Consider the following 24,064-nt stretch of genomic DNA (forward strand, 5'->3'; position numbering starts at 1 on the left):
TTTACCCTCGAGACTATTTTATTTTAGAAACGTAAGATATTTTCGCCGTATAGTAGCAGAAGCAACGGCTGTGTCTTTGTATTAAGGGATAAATTATTGAATTATCAAGTTAATTAATTTCGATCACTGACCTTTTTGAGATGTCCCTTATTGGTCCCCACGAAGACGACGGTGTAATCGCCGGTCGAAGTGGCTGCCACAGCCGTCAAGTGAGTCTCGAATGTCAAAACTGCAGTCGCACCCATCGGCTCTTCGCCGCCTAGAGGTGTGTTCACGTCGAGACCACAGAAATCCTCGCCGATCGTTTGCAGTTTCTGTAAACAGAAATAAACAAGATATGATGAGATGTATTCTGGCAACGACAGTATTTGATAACAGTTAATTAATGCAAATATTAGCCATCTATATGATCAATCCTATATACTTCAAAAGTAGTCGTTGTAGTTTTATTTTAAATTTTAACGATTTCGTTTTTTATATATAAAATTAGATGGGGAAAAATATCTCTGAATTATCATTTATATATGTCTATCCTTCATAATAAAAATTCCTATTAAATTTAATTAACAATAAATGAAACAACAATAAATCAAATCAATTTCAATACTTTTTATTCGATAATCCCAAATTTTGTGATAAGAAAACAATATTAAATAAACATACGAAAAAAAAAAAAAGAAAATTAATTTTCCTTTAATTATTTTTGTAACATATTTAATTAATATTTATAATTTTTTTGATCACAATTAAATCTTTCTAATCACGTTTATTCATTCGATTATCTTTTATGTCGGATATAATACTTATAATATTCTTCCAATGAATATGTAAAGTAAGTTATAAGAAAAATATGAGCGTCTTAACGTTAAGGATTAAAAGCTCGCTTTATAACGACTAATTCACTGCCTGAGGAAATAGGCCGCGACTGATTTTACTTGCAGATTCTTAACTTCGTGTGTTAGAATATGCGAAGTATGACAACATAAATCTATTTTCCTGCGCTAAAGGAAAATTGCAAAATCATTCATCTTTCTGTTTTACATATGTGTGTGCAGAATGTTATTAAAATCTGAATTTTCTGCAGAGTATGTTGTTTCTTCTGTGCAGTATTCTCTCGTCAGACGTGAAACTGTTATCTTTTATCACAGTTAAGATGGAATGTTCTTATGTTTACTTTATCATATTTTATACATCAGCATAGATAATATAAGATAGGAATATTATAAGAAAGTTATACAAGTCAAAATTCAAAGCACCTTACGTCCAATTATTAACATTATTGTACATATTGTGTATATTAAACATATAAAAAATATTAAAACTGTACTCTTTCATATACATATTTTATATATATCGTTGAAAATAATATCCTTTTTATAATAAAAAATATAATAAAAGATAATTTTGCAGAAGAATATAAAAGTTTTATGTTCACAAGCGATTTACGCAGAAAGGATACACGGGAAAATGATTCACGTGAAACAAATCTCGATGGATATAAAGTTGCAGGAGTGATTTCGCGGAGAACACGCTTCCTTTTTCCGGCGGAAAAGCGGCAGGTAAGTTAGCGAAGCGCGAAAACGGGGCGCGAAAAATATCTGCGGCTAAAATATCGCGGCGAGACTGGTTGCGATAAATTATCGCACCGCCGACAATTAATTCTTGCCGGACCGACGATTAATCGCGTCCTACGACACAGAGATGCTATGTTTTATTGTCCTTTACCGAACATTTTCTTCTCTTCCTCGTGAAACTTGAAACACATGAGGCGTGAGAACTTGCGAATAAATCTTCTCTCGTATTTTGAATATTTTAAATGCATCATCTAATCCAGCCTAAAGATTTTTTTTTACGTACATAAGGGCGCTACCAAAGTTAATAATTATTTCTATCAGCCAACTCTAGAGAGATGGCTGCTCCTAAAGATGAAAATAATTAAATTATTTTTCTTTATTTATTATATATATAATATATAATTATAATATTTTGTAATATATATGTGAGATATCTTGAAATTTTGATGACCTGAATAAATTAAGTAACGATAGATGCTTTCTTTATTTTTTTCAATTAATCGAATAAGATCTGCAAGATAATTAATTGTATACTAATTATCGATTCGGTTCATATTGTTTGAGTTTCAATCACGAATCTTTTTTTTCTATGGGTGCATTCGGAATACTTCCCGCAGAAAACTAAGGGTTGTTCTGCGCGAGTCGACGGATAGGATGATCCCACGGGCGTGTTATGTGTGCACATACAAAAGCATATGTATCCACATCAGAGCGAACAAACCAGCAAGCTCGTTCTCCGGCGAAAGCATCGCGCGAAGTCGGCTCTATTTACATTCCAGAGTCGGTTTTACACCACCCTTTGCACACGCACACGCGTACACATATTACCGCAGCGAACAATTATTTGCATTCCTAGTGCTAATACGCCACCAACGGTGCGGAAGGAAGCGTCGAGATGCATTTTCGCTGCGGTCGTCCTCGGCGATGGCGACAATTGTGGAAAATCAGTGACGTCCTTGCGCGAAATCGCACCCGAAGCTGCATCCGCGCATATGTGCGATAAACTCTATTCAATCATGCAAACGTTCGCGAATGATATACAAACGCGAGCTTGTATACGAATATAACATAATATGAATTAAAATAATTTATTTTTCTATAAAAGTCGAAGATGTGATAATAGTTATTAAAACATTAAATATATATTTTAAGTGAATAAATGAGATTCATAATGATATTTTCAAACAAACCATATATTTTCAAAGTTAGCAGTAAAAAATAAGTTCTTTTTTTCGATATTTTTAATATTTCTGTATTTATATCCTATTCCTTAATTAATCTATCTCGCTTATTGTTAATCTATCTTGTATTGTTGTATATAAAAGATCGGATCACTAGAAAATTTTGAAATTACTACGACTTGATCGGTGATAACGAGTATGTTAATAGTAATTTGAACGGAGTTCTTATGCTCGCATGCAGCAATTTGCATTTTTAGCAAGGATGCACCGTTTTTCACTAATTTTAATTCTAGAGTAAAAAAAAATTTTAATGCGTGATGTTAATATTCAGCCTTAAATATTCGCGCGCGGGACTTCGAGTATGCTGGATTTACTCTCTATATCTTCCATGCAAAGGGGACGAGACTTAAAAAATTCATAGTATGCAAAACTTTACCTCGGTTTTTTTCATATTCCGGCACAAAGCCGCTGTGTCAATGCTTTGACTTGATATTCATATGTTATCTAGCGAAAAACCGAGTGCAATGAATTATTCCGACGGGAATATGAAGAGCGCTCGAGATTTCTCATCTGACTTGTCCTTCGTCATTTAATTTGGGGTAAAAAAGCGAGCGAACGAGTCGACCGTTCGTCAATTGGCCGAAAATGAAATAATCGACAGCAACGCGATTAAATAATTTTAATAATGGCGCGAATTAATATCGGGATCAAACAAAGTATGTACCCTTGTATGTACCTTTGGACGATCGCCTTCCGACAGCTTTACCGAACTGGATATACGCGCGGAAATGTGCTATCTAGAATATCTATATAGATATCCTAGACGACTAATGCCAACAGAACTAATTATCGATCTCCAAAACTCTCTCTTCGATCCGATATATGTATATATATCTATATTCAACCAAAGTTAATATGGACAGAGATAACTTTGGAATATGAATTTCGCGTTTCGTTTCTCTCTCTCTCTCTCTCTCTCTCTCTCTCTCTCTCTCTCTCTCCCTCACTCTCTGGCTTACTTTTTTTCACGTTTGAAACGTATTTTTCGTTGAACGATACTGTTGAGCAATAAAAAAACACACCTACGGCTGTTATTACAAACGCGCAATCATTTCCGAAAACGTAAACATATTTTGCACGTACACGCCATTCTGTCACCGGATAAAATATTTTTCAACGAAAAATTTCGGAACTTTTATGTTTGTTGTAATCTGATAAAAAGACATACATATGTACCATTTTTTTTACGAATGCGTTTTTCCTGCCAGAATCCCGAAAATTGCTTGTCGCTGAATTCTGCAAGTGTGTGTCTGATGTACTAAACGATTTTCTTTAATCTCTTAGCACGTCAAAATAGGTTTGGATGTAGTTTTAAATTAAATCATATAAGTGATTATTTTTTCCAAATAAAATAAGATGAAAGAAATAATTGTAATCTTCCCCTGAAATTATGAATCTTGGAATCTTGATTTCTAATTAATAACGCACTATCTTGCTGTGAAATAAAATAAACTCTAACCGATACGAGAGTTTCGTCCACGTGTAACTAAATGAATCCAGAACGGTTTTCGACAAATCTCGCCGTTGTTGCGATATAAAAGCCTCGCCGGTGCGCTAATCCCGTCCGGCGGCGAAATCGAATGAGAGTGTCCTCCCAATTTTCGAAAATATGAAAATGCCGACAACAGACAGGCAATATGAAATGGCGAGAGCGAGCGCGTGCCCGGCCGCGCCATATTTCGCCGTTCGGCAATCCGATTAAGGAGGACAATCCATTCTCTCTGTCGCTGCAGCAATTTTTCGCGTCGTCGTCGAATTCCCGCCGAAATCTCATTTTCCGAAAAAACGCTCTCCTCGTCGATTTACCCGTCGTGTCGATCTGCGTCGAGAGGACGGTACGATTTCGAGAGAGTGTCGGGAGCACGAGACGATCGCCGCATTTTCTCTTCTTCGATCCTTTCGCCGACGCCGACGCCGACGTCGACGTCGACGTCCTCGTCATCTATTCCACCTTGGTTTCTCTCCGATCGTTTCGCCTCTCTTCCATCTTGGTTTTCCGCCAATTTCGATTTTCGTACACAGCGCTGCATCTCGCTGCCGTCGTCAGTAACCTGACGATATTTCTCGTGAAGTACGTGACACGAAGATTTTTTGGTGACATAAATCGACGGCTTCGCCAATATGTGTGAAGCAAATATTTTCAAGCGGTTGTTACTATGTTCATCGTATTTGAATATATGTTTATACGATGCAGATAAGTTGTAATTCCGAATTTGACGCGATGAATTTATTACTGCTAAAGTAGTTGTTCAATTATAAATTCATAGAAACTGTATGAAATTCATAGAACAAATTTCTGACTATAATTTCACAAAACAAGTAAGAGATCTCGATTAAAATAATATGTACATATATTGCATTATTAAACTTGTAAAAAAAAATGTTTTTATAATTTATATTTTTTTCATTGTCAGTTACACATACATATCAAACTAAAATGTTATAAAATATTCGAAAAATTTAATTACAGAACAAAATTTTTTATTTTTTGAAAAATTAAATCTAATTTCTTCCTACAAACCTAATAATAATCCTTCGATAAAATTTTATATTGCAAAAGTAAATATTCAAAATTATATGTATGTAATTCTCATGCACACTTAAATGAATAGTTAGGTTAACAATTGAGTAGAAAATACCTTCTCGCGAATGTTGCATCATTTATGGAGAATTACTCGTAATTCACAATTATTTATGAAACCATCAATACTACAAAGGAATGCATCGTATGGAACGCCAGTGCAAATTTGCCAGATTAACCCTCTACTCGCATGTTTCGCATAATTCGCAATAATATGTACATCAGCGTCGGTTCGTGCGCCGCTACTACGATGCAAGTAAGTTTTCGCGAGTGAATAACAAATGGCAACCGGACAATAAGCGTCGTATAATCCGCGAGAAAATACGCGTCACGCTAAATTACCGTAACATTCGTCGTCGTAACAGTATCGGCGAAACGATCTTAACGACGTTGTATGTCGCAACTGTAACAATGTGTGACTGTCGTCGCTCACAATAGAGCGTGCACATTTTTGCATTGCTGAACATTCCACGTGACGTATTTTTTTTTCTTTACGACGAGATCTCTTTTATTTCCAAGGTATATACTGTAAGCTAGCGATTCAGGGGAATACCGCATAGGCAATGGCTGCCAGTTCGAGTTATTAGGTCACTTATATCGTGAGTGTTCTTCGATCCGCGGCAAAAGTTTGGCGAAATCGTTTCAACGCGATTGTTTTTTCATTGGTTATTGCTTTGCGTGTCGTTTTCGGCACAACAGCGTCATAAAATGGGGCGAAATTTCTTTTTTTATAGCGACACAGATTTTAATTGAATCTCTTTTCAATCCAGATGCAATAATAAAATATTATTAATCTTCGTTTACAAAATTTATTGCATCTGCAGAGTGATTGGATAGAATATAATTTTCAGACCTTTTAATTTCTTTTGAGGTTTTTTCAGATGTGCGAATAAATGAAATACGAATTTGCCATTATTATGCGTACACGTTATGTTATTTGTCAGTTATTTTTATACACGTTTATCCACATAAAATACATTACACGCGATAATTAAAATGTTTTAAATTGTTTCACACTAAAGTTTCATAACAACTTTACTCTTTTATACTGTTAAGAAAATTTTGTTTTCCATATTTATTATTTTAGTGATGCTTTTACATTAACAAACTTGACCTATTTTTATAGATTTTATAGATCATCCTTCTTCCTTATATTGTAAAGGTAAAGCATTAATAATAATGATATTCTCGAAGCTACGAGTTTGTGCTTCGAGTTATCGAACCGCAAACAAAATGCGATGGATCTCTTCTTGTGGATAATTTTCGCCCGATGTCTATTTTATTTTCTTCCATTTGTACCCTTCGTTTCATTTCAACGGCCACGTTTTTGTCAATACGAGAAATTGATTCGCTTCGATGTTATCCTGTTTGACGGAACAAAGCAAAAAAACAGTTCGAGGTTGATTTATTTTTTTGTCAGTGATCGAATTGCATTTCGATACTTGTCCTTCCTCGTTATTACGTCTTCCGCTTTGTGATAAAAACGATCACGAATGATATCAACTTCTCGCAAATGATTCCACCGAGAAGAATATCAATTTTCTTTAAAACGTAACAAAGACGGGGCTTTGCGCAACATTAATTATTCTTTATGCAGATTTACCTATAAAAAGCAATATTACAAGAGATATAATTTTGATACGGTTTTACATTCACTACTAAGAATAAGTGGTAAATCTCGAGATGTTTCCTTTTTATTAACGAAGCAAGTTAGCAAGTCTTCACTTTCGCATTGCGTTTTTGTGATTTTATTTCGATATAAACGGATATTGGAAATCTTGGTTCAACTCGTAGACGTTATTACTACAGACATGATTGCTGAATTGTATTCTATATAGAGTTGGTTTTTATAAACAAACTGAGAAACACGCAATATAAGTTTCTTTATTTTATTTAACAAACTAGTTGTTGCGGTTATAAAATTTAACTGACCAGAAAACTTTAAGAGATTTTTTAACAGAAAAAAAGATAGGAAAATATAAAGTCATATCTATATTAATATATAAATATATTTACACGGACATGTATATAAAAAAAATGTTAATAATATTCGATAATTAGAAAAAACAGTAACAATTATTTGTGCCAATTTTGTTACAGCATAGAAAAGTAAAATGTTTCTTATTTGTTTGAAATTAAAATTCCTCTTTTTCTATACATCTCTCTCTTTTATATAAAAATCGTATAATCCAGTAATAATCGAGTATGATCGGAGGCAAAATCCGATTTTAAACTAGAAGCTAAATCTCTTCCAGTAGTGACATGATAGCCAGCGCAGTTAGTTGTTCTCGACCTGCTATACCTTTTCTAACCAATTTTGAACTTTAATCCGATTCATCCCCCGCTTATTCACTCTCCATAACGATTTTCTAAAGAACTTATCTCAAATAATTCTCGCCAAGAGTGATATTAAAAATTTAACCGACCTTAGGGAAAAAACTGGCTAATCTTGCTCTGATAATTTTTTTTTACTTTGTTCTTTCCTTAATTTAGGTTTTAGGTCATGAATAAAATGATAGTTTTGACATTTCTCTCACACACACATAGATGACTGGGCATTTATAAGGGCAATACTGTTCGAAACCGATACAAGCTGGTTTCTAGCGCATCGTTGGTGAAACGTGGGCGGACGAGCCCCTCGGGTTATAAACTTCTGAAAGAAAGGAGGCGTGGTTTTATAACGATTTATTGCGCACGGTCGTAATAGCGTGTAACGAGTCGGAAGTGGGTGCTTTTATTGCTTTCCTGCACAAAAAAAAAATAATAAAAAAGAAGAGTCGCATGCGCGCGTAGGTAAGGGCTCGCGCGTTTATTCGCAACGAAACGAGCGATTTTATTTCGGTTACCGATGCACCGCGCTTCGCCTCTAATAGAAGACAGTTAGAAGAACATATATATATCTTATACAACCCCGGCCAAGTCGTTTCACGAGTGTTACTCTGCCGTGAAATTCCGCACGTGATACCTCGTAAAGTGAATTGAATAAGACATAGTTTCTCACCGACGTGGAAACTAAAACTTTATTTTTTTTACGGTAAAAATAAAAAAAGGAATCTTAAAATTCACTATTTGAACAAACTCTAGGATTTCCAGAGTATGATAGAATTGTGTGATTAAAAAGAGAGAGAGAGAGAGAGAGTTTTCTTATTATACATGTAATAATTTTTTCTGTTTTAATAATATAAATCATTGTTGAATAATTCTTCCCATATCACGGTTTATTGGTTATTCGATAGCAATTTTCTAATGAGAAACTTCTCACATATCAAAATCGTCACACGATACGTTTTCTGTCAGCGTAAAGCTTTATTCGAAGTACTTAACAAAGTAACTTTTCTCAAATATAAACGCGCGCGGGATGGTTGTTATAACTCAATAATGGCATTGTTAAATTTTGTAATGCTGATAAAAATAAAAAAATATTAGACGTTTGTAACAGAGACGATAGTACAAAATTATGCGAAATATCATACAAGAATTATCCCATTATTCGTTAATTCTTCGATCGTTTTAAAATCTATTTTTTCTTCGCAAAAATATAATTGCAAAATTTTATTTACTTATAAAAAAACCCCTTCAATTTTCAAGATTAGATATTTTTGTGTTTTTAATACCTATATAAGAAAAGAATCTCAAATGTGAATATAAATTAAAAATAGAGTGATAAATTCAGCACAGTATAATTTTTTTATTATATGCCATTACTTTTAAAATCTTCTCGTTCAAAGATACGAGATTTTTTATTTATTTGCTTAATCTTGGTTTCCTTAAAATTTCTTAGTTTTTATGAATTTCTCAAGTCAAATGAGAACGATATATTTTCGAGATATTCTGTATAATAATAGAGAATATTTGCTAACAAGAGAGTGGAACTGAAATCTTTCTTTTGCTTTTTGCTGGGCATCGATGGAAACTAACGCAAGAGTGACGTGATGGTCCACTCGTTCCGAAGCTTTTAGCGGTGCATCGCGCATTAACGACTAAAGCTCCTCATCCCACTTTCCATTTTACCGGTGTCCTTATGCGCGGTTCGCACGCTCGGCTTCAACGCGAAACGTCGTCGCTCTCCTCAAGGCACGATAATGAGGCCACAAGAGAGAAAAACAATGTCGCTGCATTAAAAAGCATCGCCTATCGCGCACATACACCATCAAGAAAATAATAATGCGGTTATTTATGCTCTCCTACAATCTTAGAAAACTTACATTATTATGAAACTTTTCTCGGACACAGTGTTATGAATATTTTTATTCTTCAAGAGAATATTTTTATTCTTAATATTCCTTGATAATTTGAATATTAAATTCAATTAACAGATTTAGAGATTTGAGAAATCTTTAAAATCAGACGATTTTTTATTTATTATAATTAAATATCTGTTTATAATAATGCAAGTTAAAATTGCTGTGCGTTGCATCTGTACATTTCCTTTCAGTTTAAGAGTAGAAAATATGGGTAGAAACATTGCAATGCAAACAAGGTTAATATAATGCAAATTTCCTACTGTAATAAGCAAAAAGAAAAAAGAAGTAAACTTATCTCATATATCTCCCCCATGTGACTACACTTATATCTCTAGAAAAAGATCGAGATTAATTTGCTTTGAACAAATACCATCAGTGATTTGTTGCTTCAAGCCAAATCATAATCAGCTTAGCCGGGAACGTAATTCGAGTCAGTATCGAATTGTTTATAAGAGAAAAGTGCTTCGGTGAAAAGCGCAAACGGAATGTGTTCGATCATTCGAAGTTTCATCTCGTTGTATTTTCAATCCGGTGCGCCAAATATTTGCTGTATATTCGCTATATTTGGAATGGCTCGCGATACTCGCGAAAAAAATGCCGCGCGTATTTGATTAATTGTCTTAATGCACAGTTCCACGTTATATCAACATTTAAATAAAGATGTATGGCCACAAAAAACAAGATATATTTTTCTGATCAAAACTGCGTATTATTTAAATAAAAAAAAAAAAATGCATGCACTTTCACGATATTACATTATTTAAATTGCATCTTATTGTTACAATGTGGTGTTAATTATTTTAACGTACTCCACAATAATATAATTTCAATATTGTATAACATATTATATGTATAAAATTAAATCCAAATGTAACAGTTTATGTAGTTATACATTTGTAATTAATGTACCTTTTTTACTCCATTTTGAATTATTTATTAAAATTATTATACTCAGCAAACATTCTCTCGAAATGTAAATTTTTTTACATCATACTGGAATAAAATGGGAATAAAATAATTTTTAATATATATAATTTAATATTAAATCAAAATATTGTTGAACTTCTCTCCAAGTTATATAAAAAGTGTTGTTATCTATTTGCGATCTAGGACTGTCATTTATCAAAATTATTGTCACATTCAACCGTGAAAGTTTTATAATTAAGTCAGTTCTTGCTTTCGGTCAAGTACAGGCACCTAATCATTAATTGTTGCAAAATAATTTAAATATCGACAAGTTTTCATGTCCTATCTCCCCTCCTCCCCCCACAATGAATCTCGCTCTATCCGTCAATTCTCGGGGTCTATATTCGAACGCATTTACGATATTGGCAACGTATACAAGCGCGTATGCTTTCTCGTCGAAGCATCGCCGTCGATGCAGAAGCTGCGCGTCGCGCCGTGTATCCGCAATTTAATTACCGCGACGGGGCAATTGCGAACGACATCGAATCCACTGTCTCCCGTTGTAATAACGAGAAACGATCTATCCGATCGCTAAATTCTGATCCCCCGCTCTCGCCCGGGGTACCTGCGGCAATTAAATTCTGGCCCGCCTCCGTTTGCCTCACTCGAATAGATAGATTGACTAGTGCGCGAGATGCACACAGAGAACGTTTCCTTTCGAGGGTATAATATAATGTTACTCGAACCTGTGATGTGAAAGATCGCTCTTCCGTTCTTTCCTTCTTCCATTCTTTCCCCGTAAAGAATAGGTCGATATTCACCGAGCCATTTTCCGTATTATTATATTTCCTAGCTCGCGATGTCTAGTCTAATCATACTCGAAGAGCGAAATATATTGCAGAGTGTTATTTAAAGTGATTTACGTGTTATTTACATACTGATAAATGAGAAAATTGCGAGAAAAAAAATCACGAAACATTACTTCGTTGTAGTTTCAATTTTGCGTACTAAATATTTGATCGCGTATTTTCGGAACGTTTATATATTGTTTGGTTTACTCCCGATTTCAAAAGCACAGCATGCACATTTGATTAATTCTGAAATTCCTTAGATTACGAAATGTAAAAGAGATTTTTTAATCGTTAAAGAAATAATAGAAGTAATAGAAAAATTATATAAAATATGCAAATTGTGAGAATACGCGATAGCTATAAATGGCCGACTTTTTAAGCGCTTTTATTATTTATCTTAATTTTTTCTATTGCATATTTTGCTCAGTGTCAAAGTCTATAATAAAACATATTTCATAAGATATGTAAAATTTATTTTAAATTAATTTAAAATAAATAATCTAAAGCTTAAAATTTAATTGTAAATTAAAACGTCAATCTCAGTATAATACACAAACGTAAATCAGTAATTTTTTTTTTCTTTCGAAAATCGTAAAACGCAGGCAAATTTAGTTATTTAGCGAAGGTCTAATTAAATGGATCGCGTCGAATTTAAATAGACACTACTGGTATCAAATACGCAAGTAAAACGGGACGCCGTAGCGTAGAGAGAGATCCACGTAGAAAATCGCGCTTCCGTCGGATTTTCGTCGTCGTATTTCCCCCGACGGCCGTCTCACCCCTTTCTCACCCCCTCGACGACGACGCCGCAATACCCGCTTCGCCGGAATGCTACCGAGGACAGCTGCCATCCCTCGTTCCGTTGCGGGATCTCGACTGGTAAGTTACCACGGCGCGCAAGGTAAACTTACCAATGGCATTCGAATGGACGCCAGCCTTGGTCACGTTTCCGCTCACGGTTTCGCCATTTGTTTGAAATCGCATAACGCTTACACAAGCCACCACCATCGCCATCACCGCCTCACCACCGTCGTTTCCCCTCTTCCCACTCGATTTCCCACTCTGTTTGTTTCAACCCTTCTTGCTCTTTCTTCTCTTGTATCTTCCCCTTTACCTCTTTTTCGCCCCTGTAAAAATCTCCTCTCCCTAGAGGAGACGTTGCCCTTTTCGTTTTCGTATTTTTCCAGTCTCGCCCGGTGAAGGAAAACACGTTCGACGTTACAATACGGGGGGTGTCAACTACGAAGATAATTTCTAGAAAACTGTGGTTATAAGGAAAGTGCTTAGTTGGGATTTTTAGACGTGTACGATGCGAAGAATTTCAAAAGCATCCTCTTTTTCAAAAAGATAGAGAGAGAGATCTTTTTTTATTTTAATTAAAAATTGAAATAAAATTAATGAAAAATGAAAATATAGAGAAAATTTGGAGATTAATGAAAATCTAGAAAAATTCAAAAAGTAATCTACGATTTTTATTGCAAAGATTTAAGGAGATATGTAAATTTTAATAATTTTGTACAGAACATCGTCAACTTCGCTAACTTTGTCATTTATGTATATTGCTACGCTATATACAAGCAGCTGCAAATATTTCTGCCGTTAAACTTATTAGCGTTTGCGACGAAGCTGAACACAAAAGCGACTGGCGAAGAGATCTCGCAAACATTTCGTCAACTTAGAATTAAGAAATGTAATTCGCTTAATTCGCATCTAAGGTCTCGAGAAACTCCGGCATATACGTTTCGACCGACTATTATTATGTTTCTATGGTCCTTGGTTTAGAAATTCGTCGTTTTCTATCTCTCTTCTCAAATTAATCAATTTATATAATATACACATTTCATATTTAATTCTAATATATTTTTTAATATAAATGAAAAATAAGATGAATTAAACCTGTCTCCCCTCTAATAAATTTGAATGTCTATAAAAATGAGATGTAAATTCAGAAGATTACTAGTTATTGTACGGATCAAATGTATGTAATTATGTTTTATAGTTTATTATGTCTATCTCACATATACACAAGCATAAACATGCTTTAGATTAGATATGTCAAAATTGATCGTTTGAATATTATATCAAACGGGCGTTGCTTAAAATTTTTAATCTCAACACGTTGCGATTCGACACAAGCTTGTATTTGTATATGTACATACATATATGCGAATGTTCAAAACCGCAGAAATACACTCGCGATTCGGTGTCTCTTTTAGATTTTCAGCGTTAATTAATTAGCGTAATGATTCATCCGTGTAAGCATTCGTTTCGTTCGCTCCTAACGAGTAGAATTCCGTAAAGTTTCACCGATCTCTGCAATATTGCTGATGTTGCTCTACCACCAGTTATCCTCCTCCCTTCCACCCCCTTTTCTCGTCTCATCGAAATTTGTATCGCAATTTTAATGAGCGACAAGCTGTGCAAACATGTTTAAGTACAATTTTGCATCTGTGCAATAATGACATCATCCACGGAAAAAAAATATTAGCTATCATAGCTAAAATTAAGGTATGGTAGCTAAATTTCAGGTGTATTATATGGACACCTAAAATTTTAGCTGCGATTTTAGTTCCGATCGGAACTTGCATATAGCAAATTATTGTTGTTTGTACGATCTATGAAAAAGTGAAAGCTAATATATCTTATCTATTACAATTATTCGAAACAATTAAATTTAATATTTATAATTATAATTAATCGATCAAATCAAGTGTTGTCGACTTTCATAAATATACATTAGATTATTATATTTATAGTATACACATATATATTCTTATATATTTATATTTATATATTAATCTTATACTTCTCTTTTTTTTACAAGATAATTTAGTTTAAAAATTTTCTTAATACAGTATTTTATTTCTACGTTATATTTAGTTTTTTTCAATTATGAAAAACTATTATATTGATTTTTTAAATTTATGCTCAAACTAATCGCATCGATTACGCAACTTTCATTGCTATTACTTTAGAAATATTTCGCGTACACCGTATTATAAATTATTACTTTCTTGTGTACGTGTTTCTTAGACTACAGAACTACTTAGCAGATTGGGAGAGAGGAAAGAACGGTCTTTTTTTGCAATATATCGACTCGCTTTCGCAAATTGCTTTTCGATGTCACATGGACATCGTGGGAGAGCCGTGCTAATATACGCGAATCGATACTCGCCGATGAATAACGTATCAGCTAGCGTTCTCATCAAGCCCGATCGGCTTAAGAGATCCGGCATTAATTTGAACGAGTGCGTATTATATCGTCGAATAGCTATATCTTATAGTTTTAACCATAGATTGAAGTTACCAAAGAACTAATAAAAAATTGGTTCTTCGCTAGAATCGAATATAAAAACGGATTAAAAAGCAGTGATTTTTAATGAAACGAATGAAATAATCAAAGAGAATAAAATAAGATTACTGAAAAAAAAAATCGGTACCAAAAGCTGATTTTCTAGAAAATCTCTTCTCGTGTTTGACGAACACACAACTATCTCGATCGAATATAGATCTACATATCTGCCGCTGCATTTTCACGAGCGCATTATGGCCGTTCAACAAGGTTTCCGAAGCCTTGTGACGTGTCATAGCGACGACAGATTCGAAACATAAATTACGCAAAATCCTCGACGGACCTCTCGTCGCGTAACCTAAAGTGGATACCTCTCTTTCTCCCTCTCTCTCTCGGGATAATATTTATCGAGATCGATCGAAAAACGGGATGTGCCGATTTTCTATCTACGGTAATTCTGAAACGTCGTTCAAACTGAATTATTCATCCAATGTACGCGCAACTCTCAAACTTCTCGCGTTACTCGCACGCGATGGGCGCGCTCTTTAATATAAAAATATGCAAAATGTATTTGCCGTCGAGAAAAGTGAATATAAATCTGACGCCATTGATTGTAATTGAAATCACGAAAAAAAATATCAAAAGCAATGAAGCAAGCAAGACGAGATTAACAATGCTTAAGTGAATTATTTTCAGTCAGCATTTGTGTATCGCTGTAAAATAATATTTGTTTAAATAATTATAAATCTCAAAAAGCAGAATAAAATTATTTGTTTCATTTTACAATAAATATGTAAAATTTTCTATCTATTCAAAGTTTAAAATAAAATATAGTTATCGATATGAATTGTATGAAAATGAATAATAATACAAAAATCGGATCACTGTCCGAGTAATATTCATTTATAACTTATATGCACCAGCAAAATTATTTTTGAATGAAATATATAAATATACTATACAGTCTTTCTTTATAATAATTTATTTACAGTAGCAGCTTAATTTTCATAGAAACATTATATTTCTTCTTCAGCTACTTGATCGAATTTATTTTTCAACGAAAATATAGAGAATAAAAGTGCAGACGGAAGAACTCTCGTGCAAAAGAAATAATAAACAATTACGTTAAAAGGTATATTTATGTGGTCATTTATTTGTCTATCGCGGAAGGTTCTTTTCAATTTCCGATTGTGACTACGAGAAACAGTGGTTCGGAAAAGCACTTCCTCCGTGCAAGAATCATGCCTAACAGAATCAGTAGAAGAAAAATTTGAGCTCGTGACAAGCTCCTTTCCCGTATTAATATCTTGCACTTCTTTTTTTTCTGCGCATAATGTTTGCTAATGATCCCCCGCGAAATGTGAACGAGGGCGAGAATAACTGACGAGATCGCAGTCAGCAAAATTTTTAAAAATTCCGGTAACATAGAAAATGTAATTTACCAACTATGTTAATGCACAAAAAAATAGCAATCCAGAATATACAGATTTCTGAAAAAAAAAGAGATTTAAAAAAGATTCTAAAAAATGTACTCTTCCATCGCTCTTATAGATAAAATTTTCCCTAGGAAAAGATCAACCCACAATCGCTAAAAAATCTATTATATTAAAAGATATAAACGAGGAAAAATATAATAGAAATATATAGATATAAAAAAATATACTTTTATTTTATTTTTTGGCATGGATTATTTACGAAATAAAAAGAAAAAAATGTTGAATTAATAAATGGAGGAAATATATCACGCAATAACTCTTTGCAAAATATTTTCGAGATCTTTTTATCCATCCGCGTAAAAGTTTCATCGATCCGATTTTCTTTCAATCGAAAAGATTTGCTTCAATTCCACAAGTGACTCGCTCGAGATGGAACACCGACGAGAAAGTCGCATCCTTCCCTCAAGAGTTTTCTTTATCGAAAGAGTAGAATCGCGTTTAATGGAGTCAACGGAGGTGAATTCGTCCCGGAGTCTGAGGAGAGGAGATCGTTTTCCCGCATTAATATCACTTCGCGCTGCTTTTTCCTTCAAACATCTTTTCTATTTTTCGCATTATAAGGCTCCCCATTTACGACGGAGGACGCGCGGAAAATCGAGAGGCATCCGAGGGTTCCATTAGATCCCGAAGAAGGAAAAATATTCAAATTGCCCGAAGCTTGCCGCGAACGCGAAACGATCGGATAATGAAAGCTCATTTCGTCTTTGATCGATCGACCTGGCAGGACGAGGGAGAGCATGGAGAGAGGATGAGTATCTACCAATTTAATTAGTCGGAAGGGAGGCTACAAGAGAACGATTTCTCCAAAGAGTCGAACATTATAAAGCTGCAGCTCATTGTCTTGAACTCCTTCTCTTTCCCGTCCCCTTTCCTCCGTTCATATTCCCCTTTGCAATCCTCTCTGCTATAGCAGATTTTTTATTTTTTTTCGCCACCTTGCAAAAGTGGGACAATGGTATCTCGAATGGTTGGCATTGCTCATCGTTAATTTCTTTTTTATAGAACAAAACTAATACTTAGCATATTAATTAAAACTAATATAACAATAATTTAACGAAATATATGTTTATATTTGCATGCCAAATTACATTTTTAGCATTTATAGAATTAAATATTTTATTTTAATGAAACAGTGCATATTTTTTTTATTATTTTATTTTTAGCGCAAATGTATGTTTAATTAGAGATTAAAAATTAAAGACACTATTAAAGAAACCAAGATTGAAGTCACATAAATAGCTTAATTAATTTCTAATAATCAATACAACTCAGAGTTCGGATTCTATAACGAGAAAGCATGTAGATGATTCGCGCGTAATATGACAAGTGACACATCCTATATAACTAATTTTACTTTTGCTCCTCGCACAATTATATTTTTGATTTTATTTATTTATTTATTTATTTATTTATTTATTTATTTTTTTTTTTGTCACTACAATCACATCCCATAAGTTCTCTCATCATTCTAATCAAATCTGCGATGTTCCGATTACTTTGTACACTTTATTTTTGCAGTATCGACATCTCGCCTGCGAAAATCTCTATTATTATAAAGATACGCGCGAAAGAGCCTCGTCATTATATTTAACGAATGTCGAGAAGATCCAGGAGATGATGCGATTCGTTAAAGCGTTGCAGTTTGCAACGTGCCGGTCGGCGCAAGAGCGCGTGACAAAATATGATAGCGCGGCAACGGTCTCTCCGGGTGCGGGGACCTGAATAATGCATGAGCGCATAGTGAAGTAAAATATACTTTGACCGTTGTAAAGGCAGAGATTCCCGTGTCCCATGCGCTATATTCGAAAATCCGTTCCAATATCCGTCCCGCGGCGCGAAACAGGACCCCTTTCCCTTGCGACAACGATTGCGCCAGATTGCAAGACGGCGCCGGTTTTAAGTATATTGGCACCTGGAACGACGATTCTTAACACTTCTCTTCCCGAACAAAAAGCTGCAGTCGAAGTTACATTTCTGTATTATTGCATTTTATAAATATTAAATTTTATATAGAGAGAGAGAGTTTGGGGGAAGAATATAATAAAACATATATAAAGCAGTAATTAAAGTTTGATTTCAGCTATATAAAATCATATTTTTTAAATCAGAAATTATATTAAAATCATATTTTCTCTCGCATTTCAAATTTTTCATGTTTATATCTCATTAATTTTTTTATTTATATAATATCAAATTATAAAAAAAATTACATCTGATATTTGTCTTTTTAATCAATTTTGACACGATAATAAACGTAGTAAAAATAGAACTGTATGTGCATAATATTTTCCTTCAATTTCTAATTTCGAATATAAATAATTCTAATACAGGACAAATAAAAGCGCGCAGTTGATTCAAAAGAGATCTAAAAAAGGATGGAAACGATTCGAGCTATCGCTGACAACCGGATAACTGACGGGAAATGAATCGAGAAATGGCAGTCTGCACATCCTATATTGATATGACATCCTTTACTGAAACGGAAATGAATATTCACCTTGAAATATCGTAATAAAATATGTGAAAAATACATGAGAAAATAAAATTCTTCATTTAATAATCTCGATTAATTATGATTAAATACATTTTTATGATTTTTCATATATAAATAAATTTAAGATAGTTGAAATTTTATGCAACGACAAATAGGAAAACAAATTTTGGCATGTGTATGCGTAATAATCCGTAATAACCGATTATAAACGTGAAGTTATTCTATTTTTAATCGCCTTGCAAGACATTGCAAGATGACAATAAGTTTGCTTTTTGTTATCTGAGAATCTAAAGATCTTCAAAATTTTCCGTCAGCGCAAGTCGTGATTCAGCTAATTACAAGGTTTCGATCAACATAACAGTGTGCTTGCTTGATGATTGCCTCTTTTCAGAAGTGAGTTGCGAATTCGAGATGTTTGAAACAAACACGCGACGTATTGGGTTGCCAAGATTGCGTTCGACGCAAATAACGGATATCGTATTTCGCAAATCGAAGTGAAAGCTAATTTCCGGGCGGAGATCTCGCGCTTAAAAATCGTGAAGCTTCTCGTAAAATTAATTGTAATTGAAAAGAAATTATGGTTTAATAACTTAACATATCCTTTCTGGTACATGCTATTAAAAAATATAGAATATTTCATATTCTAAAATAAAATATATGAAATACGTTTGTTATATGTGAATTTTTATGTTACCGATTTCCAAAGATAATTTCTAGTATAATAACAATATTTAAATTTATTTTCAACAAACTACAAAAAAAGTTTTCTATCGCTTTGAAAAATTACATTTCTACATTTCTTGTTAAAATGATCTGTTTTCAGAAACGGTTTTACAATTACTAACCGATTTGATGGCCACTTTATTTCATTCGCTAGTTGATCGAGTGCGGCAAAAGACACGAAGAAACAAAAGAAATTGAGTTTAAAGCGAGAGAGACTAGACGATATTCGCGAGACGTGAGAAGATCGAGCGGAGACGTGGAATCTATTGGCCAGGTAAAGAACAAAAAGGACGCGCGAGGCCTCCGACTCTCGATTCCGGCGACAGTCGAGCGAAATTGCGAATATCGAGTTTCGTCGGGGTGGTCCCTATATGCGGCGAATTCGTCCCGCGGGAAAACGATCGCCTGGTAAGTTGAACGGAAGGTAGTGGCACAACGAGACGGGCAAGTTGGGGGGAGAACTCGATCCGAACACTGATTAAAAATACATATAAGTCCGATATGTATTTAGGGAATATGATGAGAGCAGCGATAAGACCGGTCAGGAAAATTGCATGGTTCAGAGAACGTTGACGAGATATATAATAGAGAAAAAAGGTCCTTTATCCTGGTGCATACGATCCAGATTCGAAAGGTTTCGTCATCGGTCGCAATCAACTTTTGTCAATTTTAATTATAGCATATTCTGATTGCAAAAAAGAAAACTGAATTATTCGTCGATATTAAGATTTCAAGTTGTGTCGATATTATTGACACAAAACATTGTTAATGCGATGATATAAAAATATTTTTTAATATACGATTGTGCGTGTAAGAGTCATGAGATTGATAAATTATTTTGTCAGATAGTACAATAAATGATGTTAAAAAATGTTGCTTAACAATATTGTATAGTTTCATGGATACGAGATGCTATTCATTTCATTTTATTAATATTATTATAATATTAATTAATATTATCATATAAACACATTTTCGCGGTATAAAGTCACCCTTTCCCCGCCCCGTCGGTGCAATCTCACCTCGTCTCACCGTAGTCATCAAATTGATCAATTCAGTAGAATGGGAGAATTAAACGTTGGAAGTAATCAAGAGTTCGCTGGTATTCAAAGATTCGTTATCATGATAATGAAATTATTTTCTCGCTCCGGTATTCTCTCTTTTTCTATCTCGCGGGATAGATCTGAAGTCTCTTATAGATGGTGCAATGCCCTCCGGTTATTTCACGAGAAAAGGTCAGGAAGAATTAAGAAAGTTAAGCATTAATCGACCTCGTGGCAAAAATTAATTGACTCCCTGGCTAGCGAATAAAAACTTGTGACCTTCGCATTGCGCAAGATTCGTGTCCGGTAAGAAAGAGGATAGATAAGTTGCAGGAAACAGGAGGAAGGAATAAAGGGCACTCGGTGTTCAAGGTCTGAAAGGTAACGGGAGTGAAAATTATCTCGAGACTACCTGCTTTTTGTTCTCGTTATTGTAATGAAACTGTACGATCAAAGAAAAGAGGAAATTTCTGTTGCTAAGATTCTCTAAATGCAAAGCCGTCGCCGGCTTCTGCAGAAGCAGATTCAAACGAGAGATCGTGTAATAATCATTATAATATCCTTCTCTCGAGCGTTTAATTATGTTTTAAATGTTCTCTCTAATAAAGTATTGTTTCAATTCTTTTAAAGATTCTCTTTCTCTCTCTCTCTCTCTCTCTCTCTCTGTCTCATACAAAATATTATTTTATTATATCTCAACTTTCACAGAATTGAGGATCTTTTCAAGGCAATGTACTTAATAGTTGACATAAAACGCGATAAATTAGAAGATTTTATATCATAAAATTCTCAGAATCTGTGCAAAAACGTTTCTTCTCGGTGTATGTCTCTTCTTCCCGTTTGTTTAAAAAATTAATCGCACTTAATTTCGCAAATCTTAAATTCTATCTACGAATCTTCTTAAAATTTATTCTCTAATTCTAGACGCCCACACCCCAGGGAAATTCTTGCTTCTGCCTGACTCTGTGTTATCTTCGTTGAGAAAATGTGAAAGAATATAGAAACTCGGTCACGTTGAAAAATTCGTTGATACGATATTTAAAGAAGAAGGATACCACCGATCAATACTCGTCGTGCATTTCCATTTTTAAATTTCAAATCACTATTATGACCGGATGATGCTTGCTCTTTTTTTGTAAAAAGAATAATGGCTGGAATTATTATGACTTTTAAAGCACAGCCCATTACAATTACGGTAAGAGGACTTCTTCGTCAATGTTCGAGGGATGCGACATCATAAAAACCATCTAGAAACGAGTCGACAACATACCGCGACATATATAAATCTGGTTTCAGCCAGCTCGACTTTGCTTTTGTTCGATAACAAACATATAGTAACATAAAAATCAATTTTATTTCCTGACGCCATCTCAATCACTTTCTTCGTGCAAGATACATGAAATCTTTAACGCAAAACAGTGACATCTCTTTCTCAATCCTTTATGTACTTTGGAGTCAAAATATTCCGTGTGTACGTTAGATATATGTATAATAACAAGAATTTTAGAAAAAGATATATTTTGTGTTAGAAATAAAACTATTCGTTTATAGAAAAAGTTAATAACAATAGTAAAATAACAGTATATTTCATATTCCTTTTATTTGTAAATATTTGCATAACTGGTAGCTGTAATCTTTTGCAGTATATAAATATACATGAAATACACGGATATCTGAAATATGAAATTTTTTGAAAATTGGTAATTTTGCAATCTTTTTTATGTGTTTCTTTTCTGCTCATATATTTTTATTTAGTGTTAAATTTAAACATAAATGTAAGTTTAATAAAAACTATGTAATATTTTTCAAATTAAATGTAATACGATTGTAAAAAGATTTTTACTTCAATTAAATTCGTTTTTTAATAAAACTGGAAATTGTTAAAGGATAAAACTAGAAAAAATCGTACGACTTTACGCAAATATTTAAATCCTTTTCGTCGCAATTTTTATTCAAACTGCATTTTTATGCATGACGTACATAATTATATTTAATATAAATCTTGCAGAGCAACTGAGAATTATTCGGAAATAATTTTCATGAAGAAGATAGTGTGTGTACAGAGCAAACTAAATTAATTACCCACCGACAAGCTAATTTGTATCTTTAACTTTTATATTCCGCTGATTTTCTGTTGCTTATGAATCATTTATGAATGAGATATAAATTCTTTGTTCATATATAGTAAAACATGAATAAATAGATACACAATCATAATCAGATGTTTTTATTTGATAAAGACAAACTTATATTCTTTATTAACATATAAAAAAATCGCGAAATGTAATTTAATACTACATTTATTATAACCGAAATAAAATTAGATTAAACGTAATTCATTACTTTAAATGATTAAAAATTCGATTAAAGATTGCTTTTAACGTCTATCGATTTAATTTATCGTCTCACCTACATCGCTTTATATCTCACACACATAATCAACAGAAAACGAGCACATTATATAATATATAATGTAAAAATATAAATAATACAAGTGATATACAACACGGATTCGGAAGAAAAACGAAATTGTTTTATACATATAAAAACAGCTGATATTTTTTCTCAAATGTAGAAAAACTATAACTATTTTTGTACGATGTAATTTTTAGAATTTTTGGTAAAATTTGCATAGTTCCATAGATTGTACAAACATATTTCTCCCCCTTCTTTTTTTTCAGTCATATATACGTTAGTCCGCCTTACAATGCAACGTGCAGTTGCTTAAAGATCTCGAGCTCACTCGATGTAATATTCGTTACGATATTTAGCAAGCCGTTGGTTAATTAATGTCTGAAAGTTAATTTCAGAGACATACTAATTACAGATATTAATTTTCTTTAGAAAATGGCGTGTGTTTAGATGTGTTAAGAAACCATTACGTTTATTCCTGTTTGTATGCACATGCATTTGCTTGCGTGTATATCTATTGTCCTAGGTAGTCCTTTATCTGAAGGCACATGCCAGGACTCGATTCAAGCGATAATCGATTGGATGGAGGCGTCCTCGTAACTGACAATGGCCCTTTATTCTACGAGTAGCGCACGTATGTACAGGTGCATGCGACGTACAGTACAGACGCATTAATGGCTCTGTCGGCACTCTCTCTATATACTTCATCCCTTCCATGATGCAAGAGTATCGGAAAATATGAAATATCCTAGCATCTTCGTTCCCCCAGTATCTCTTTCTCTCTCTCTCTATAATTTACTCTGACGAATTCTTCAACTAATTTCCAATCGAAACATAAGTATTTTTATTGAAGATATACTGAGATGCTAATTGTAAAGATGTGAGTATAATAAGTTTTCCTAATCACCTTAAAAGAGATGTTATCTTAATAAAATTTTTGTTTGAAATCTAATTATAAAAATATGTGATATTTTAAATATATCACGAAAAGTTGTGATACATGATAAAATTTTCGTTCCACATTTCCACTAATTGTAAGAAAAGATTAACAAGGAAACATCATCAAAAGAGCTTTATCAATATTACTGTCAATAATTTGAGACAGTTTTTAACATAAAAATTTAATGCAAATATAAAATACAATTGCCTATTTTATTACATGTTTTCTTATCGAGAATATTCCTTGCAAAAATTGAATTAGTGTACT

At 33.6% G+C, this 24,064-nt stretch overlaps 1 protein-coding gene across 3 annotated transcripts in view; it reads right to left on the bottom strand.

Annotated features, from left to right (window-relative positions):
• The window catches only part of Plexa (plexin A), a 254,934-nt gene that overhangs the window by 69,453 nt on the left and 161,417 nt on the right, over positions 1 to 24,064 (bottom strand). For all 3 annotated transcript variants that reach the window (XM_083038986.1, XM_083038985.1, XM_083038984.1), the window contains one exon: positions 132 to 314. In XM_083038986.1, the coding sequence (XP_082895112.1) occupies positions 132 to 314 (183 nt within the window). The remainder of the gene's footprint in view (positions 1 to 131; positions 315 to 24,064) is intronic.

The sequence above is a fragment of the Prenolepis imparis genome, unplaced genomic scaffold (assembly GCF_030444845.1).
Source record: "Prenolepis imparis isolate NDT839.2.m4 unplaced genomic scaffold, iyPreImpa1.0 SCAF_5, whole genome shotgun sequence".
In the NCBI taxonomy this organism is placed as follows: domain Eukaryota; kingdom Metazoa; phylum Arthropoda; class Insecta; order Hymenoptera; family Formicidae; genus Prenolepis; species Prenolepis imparis.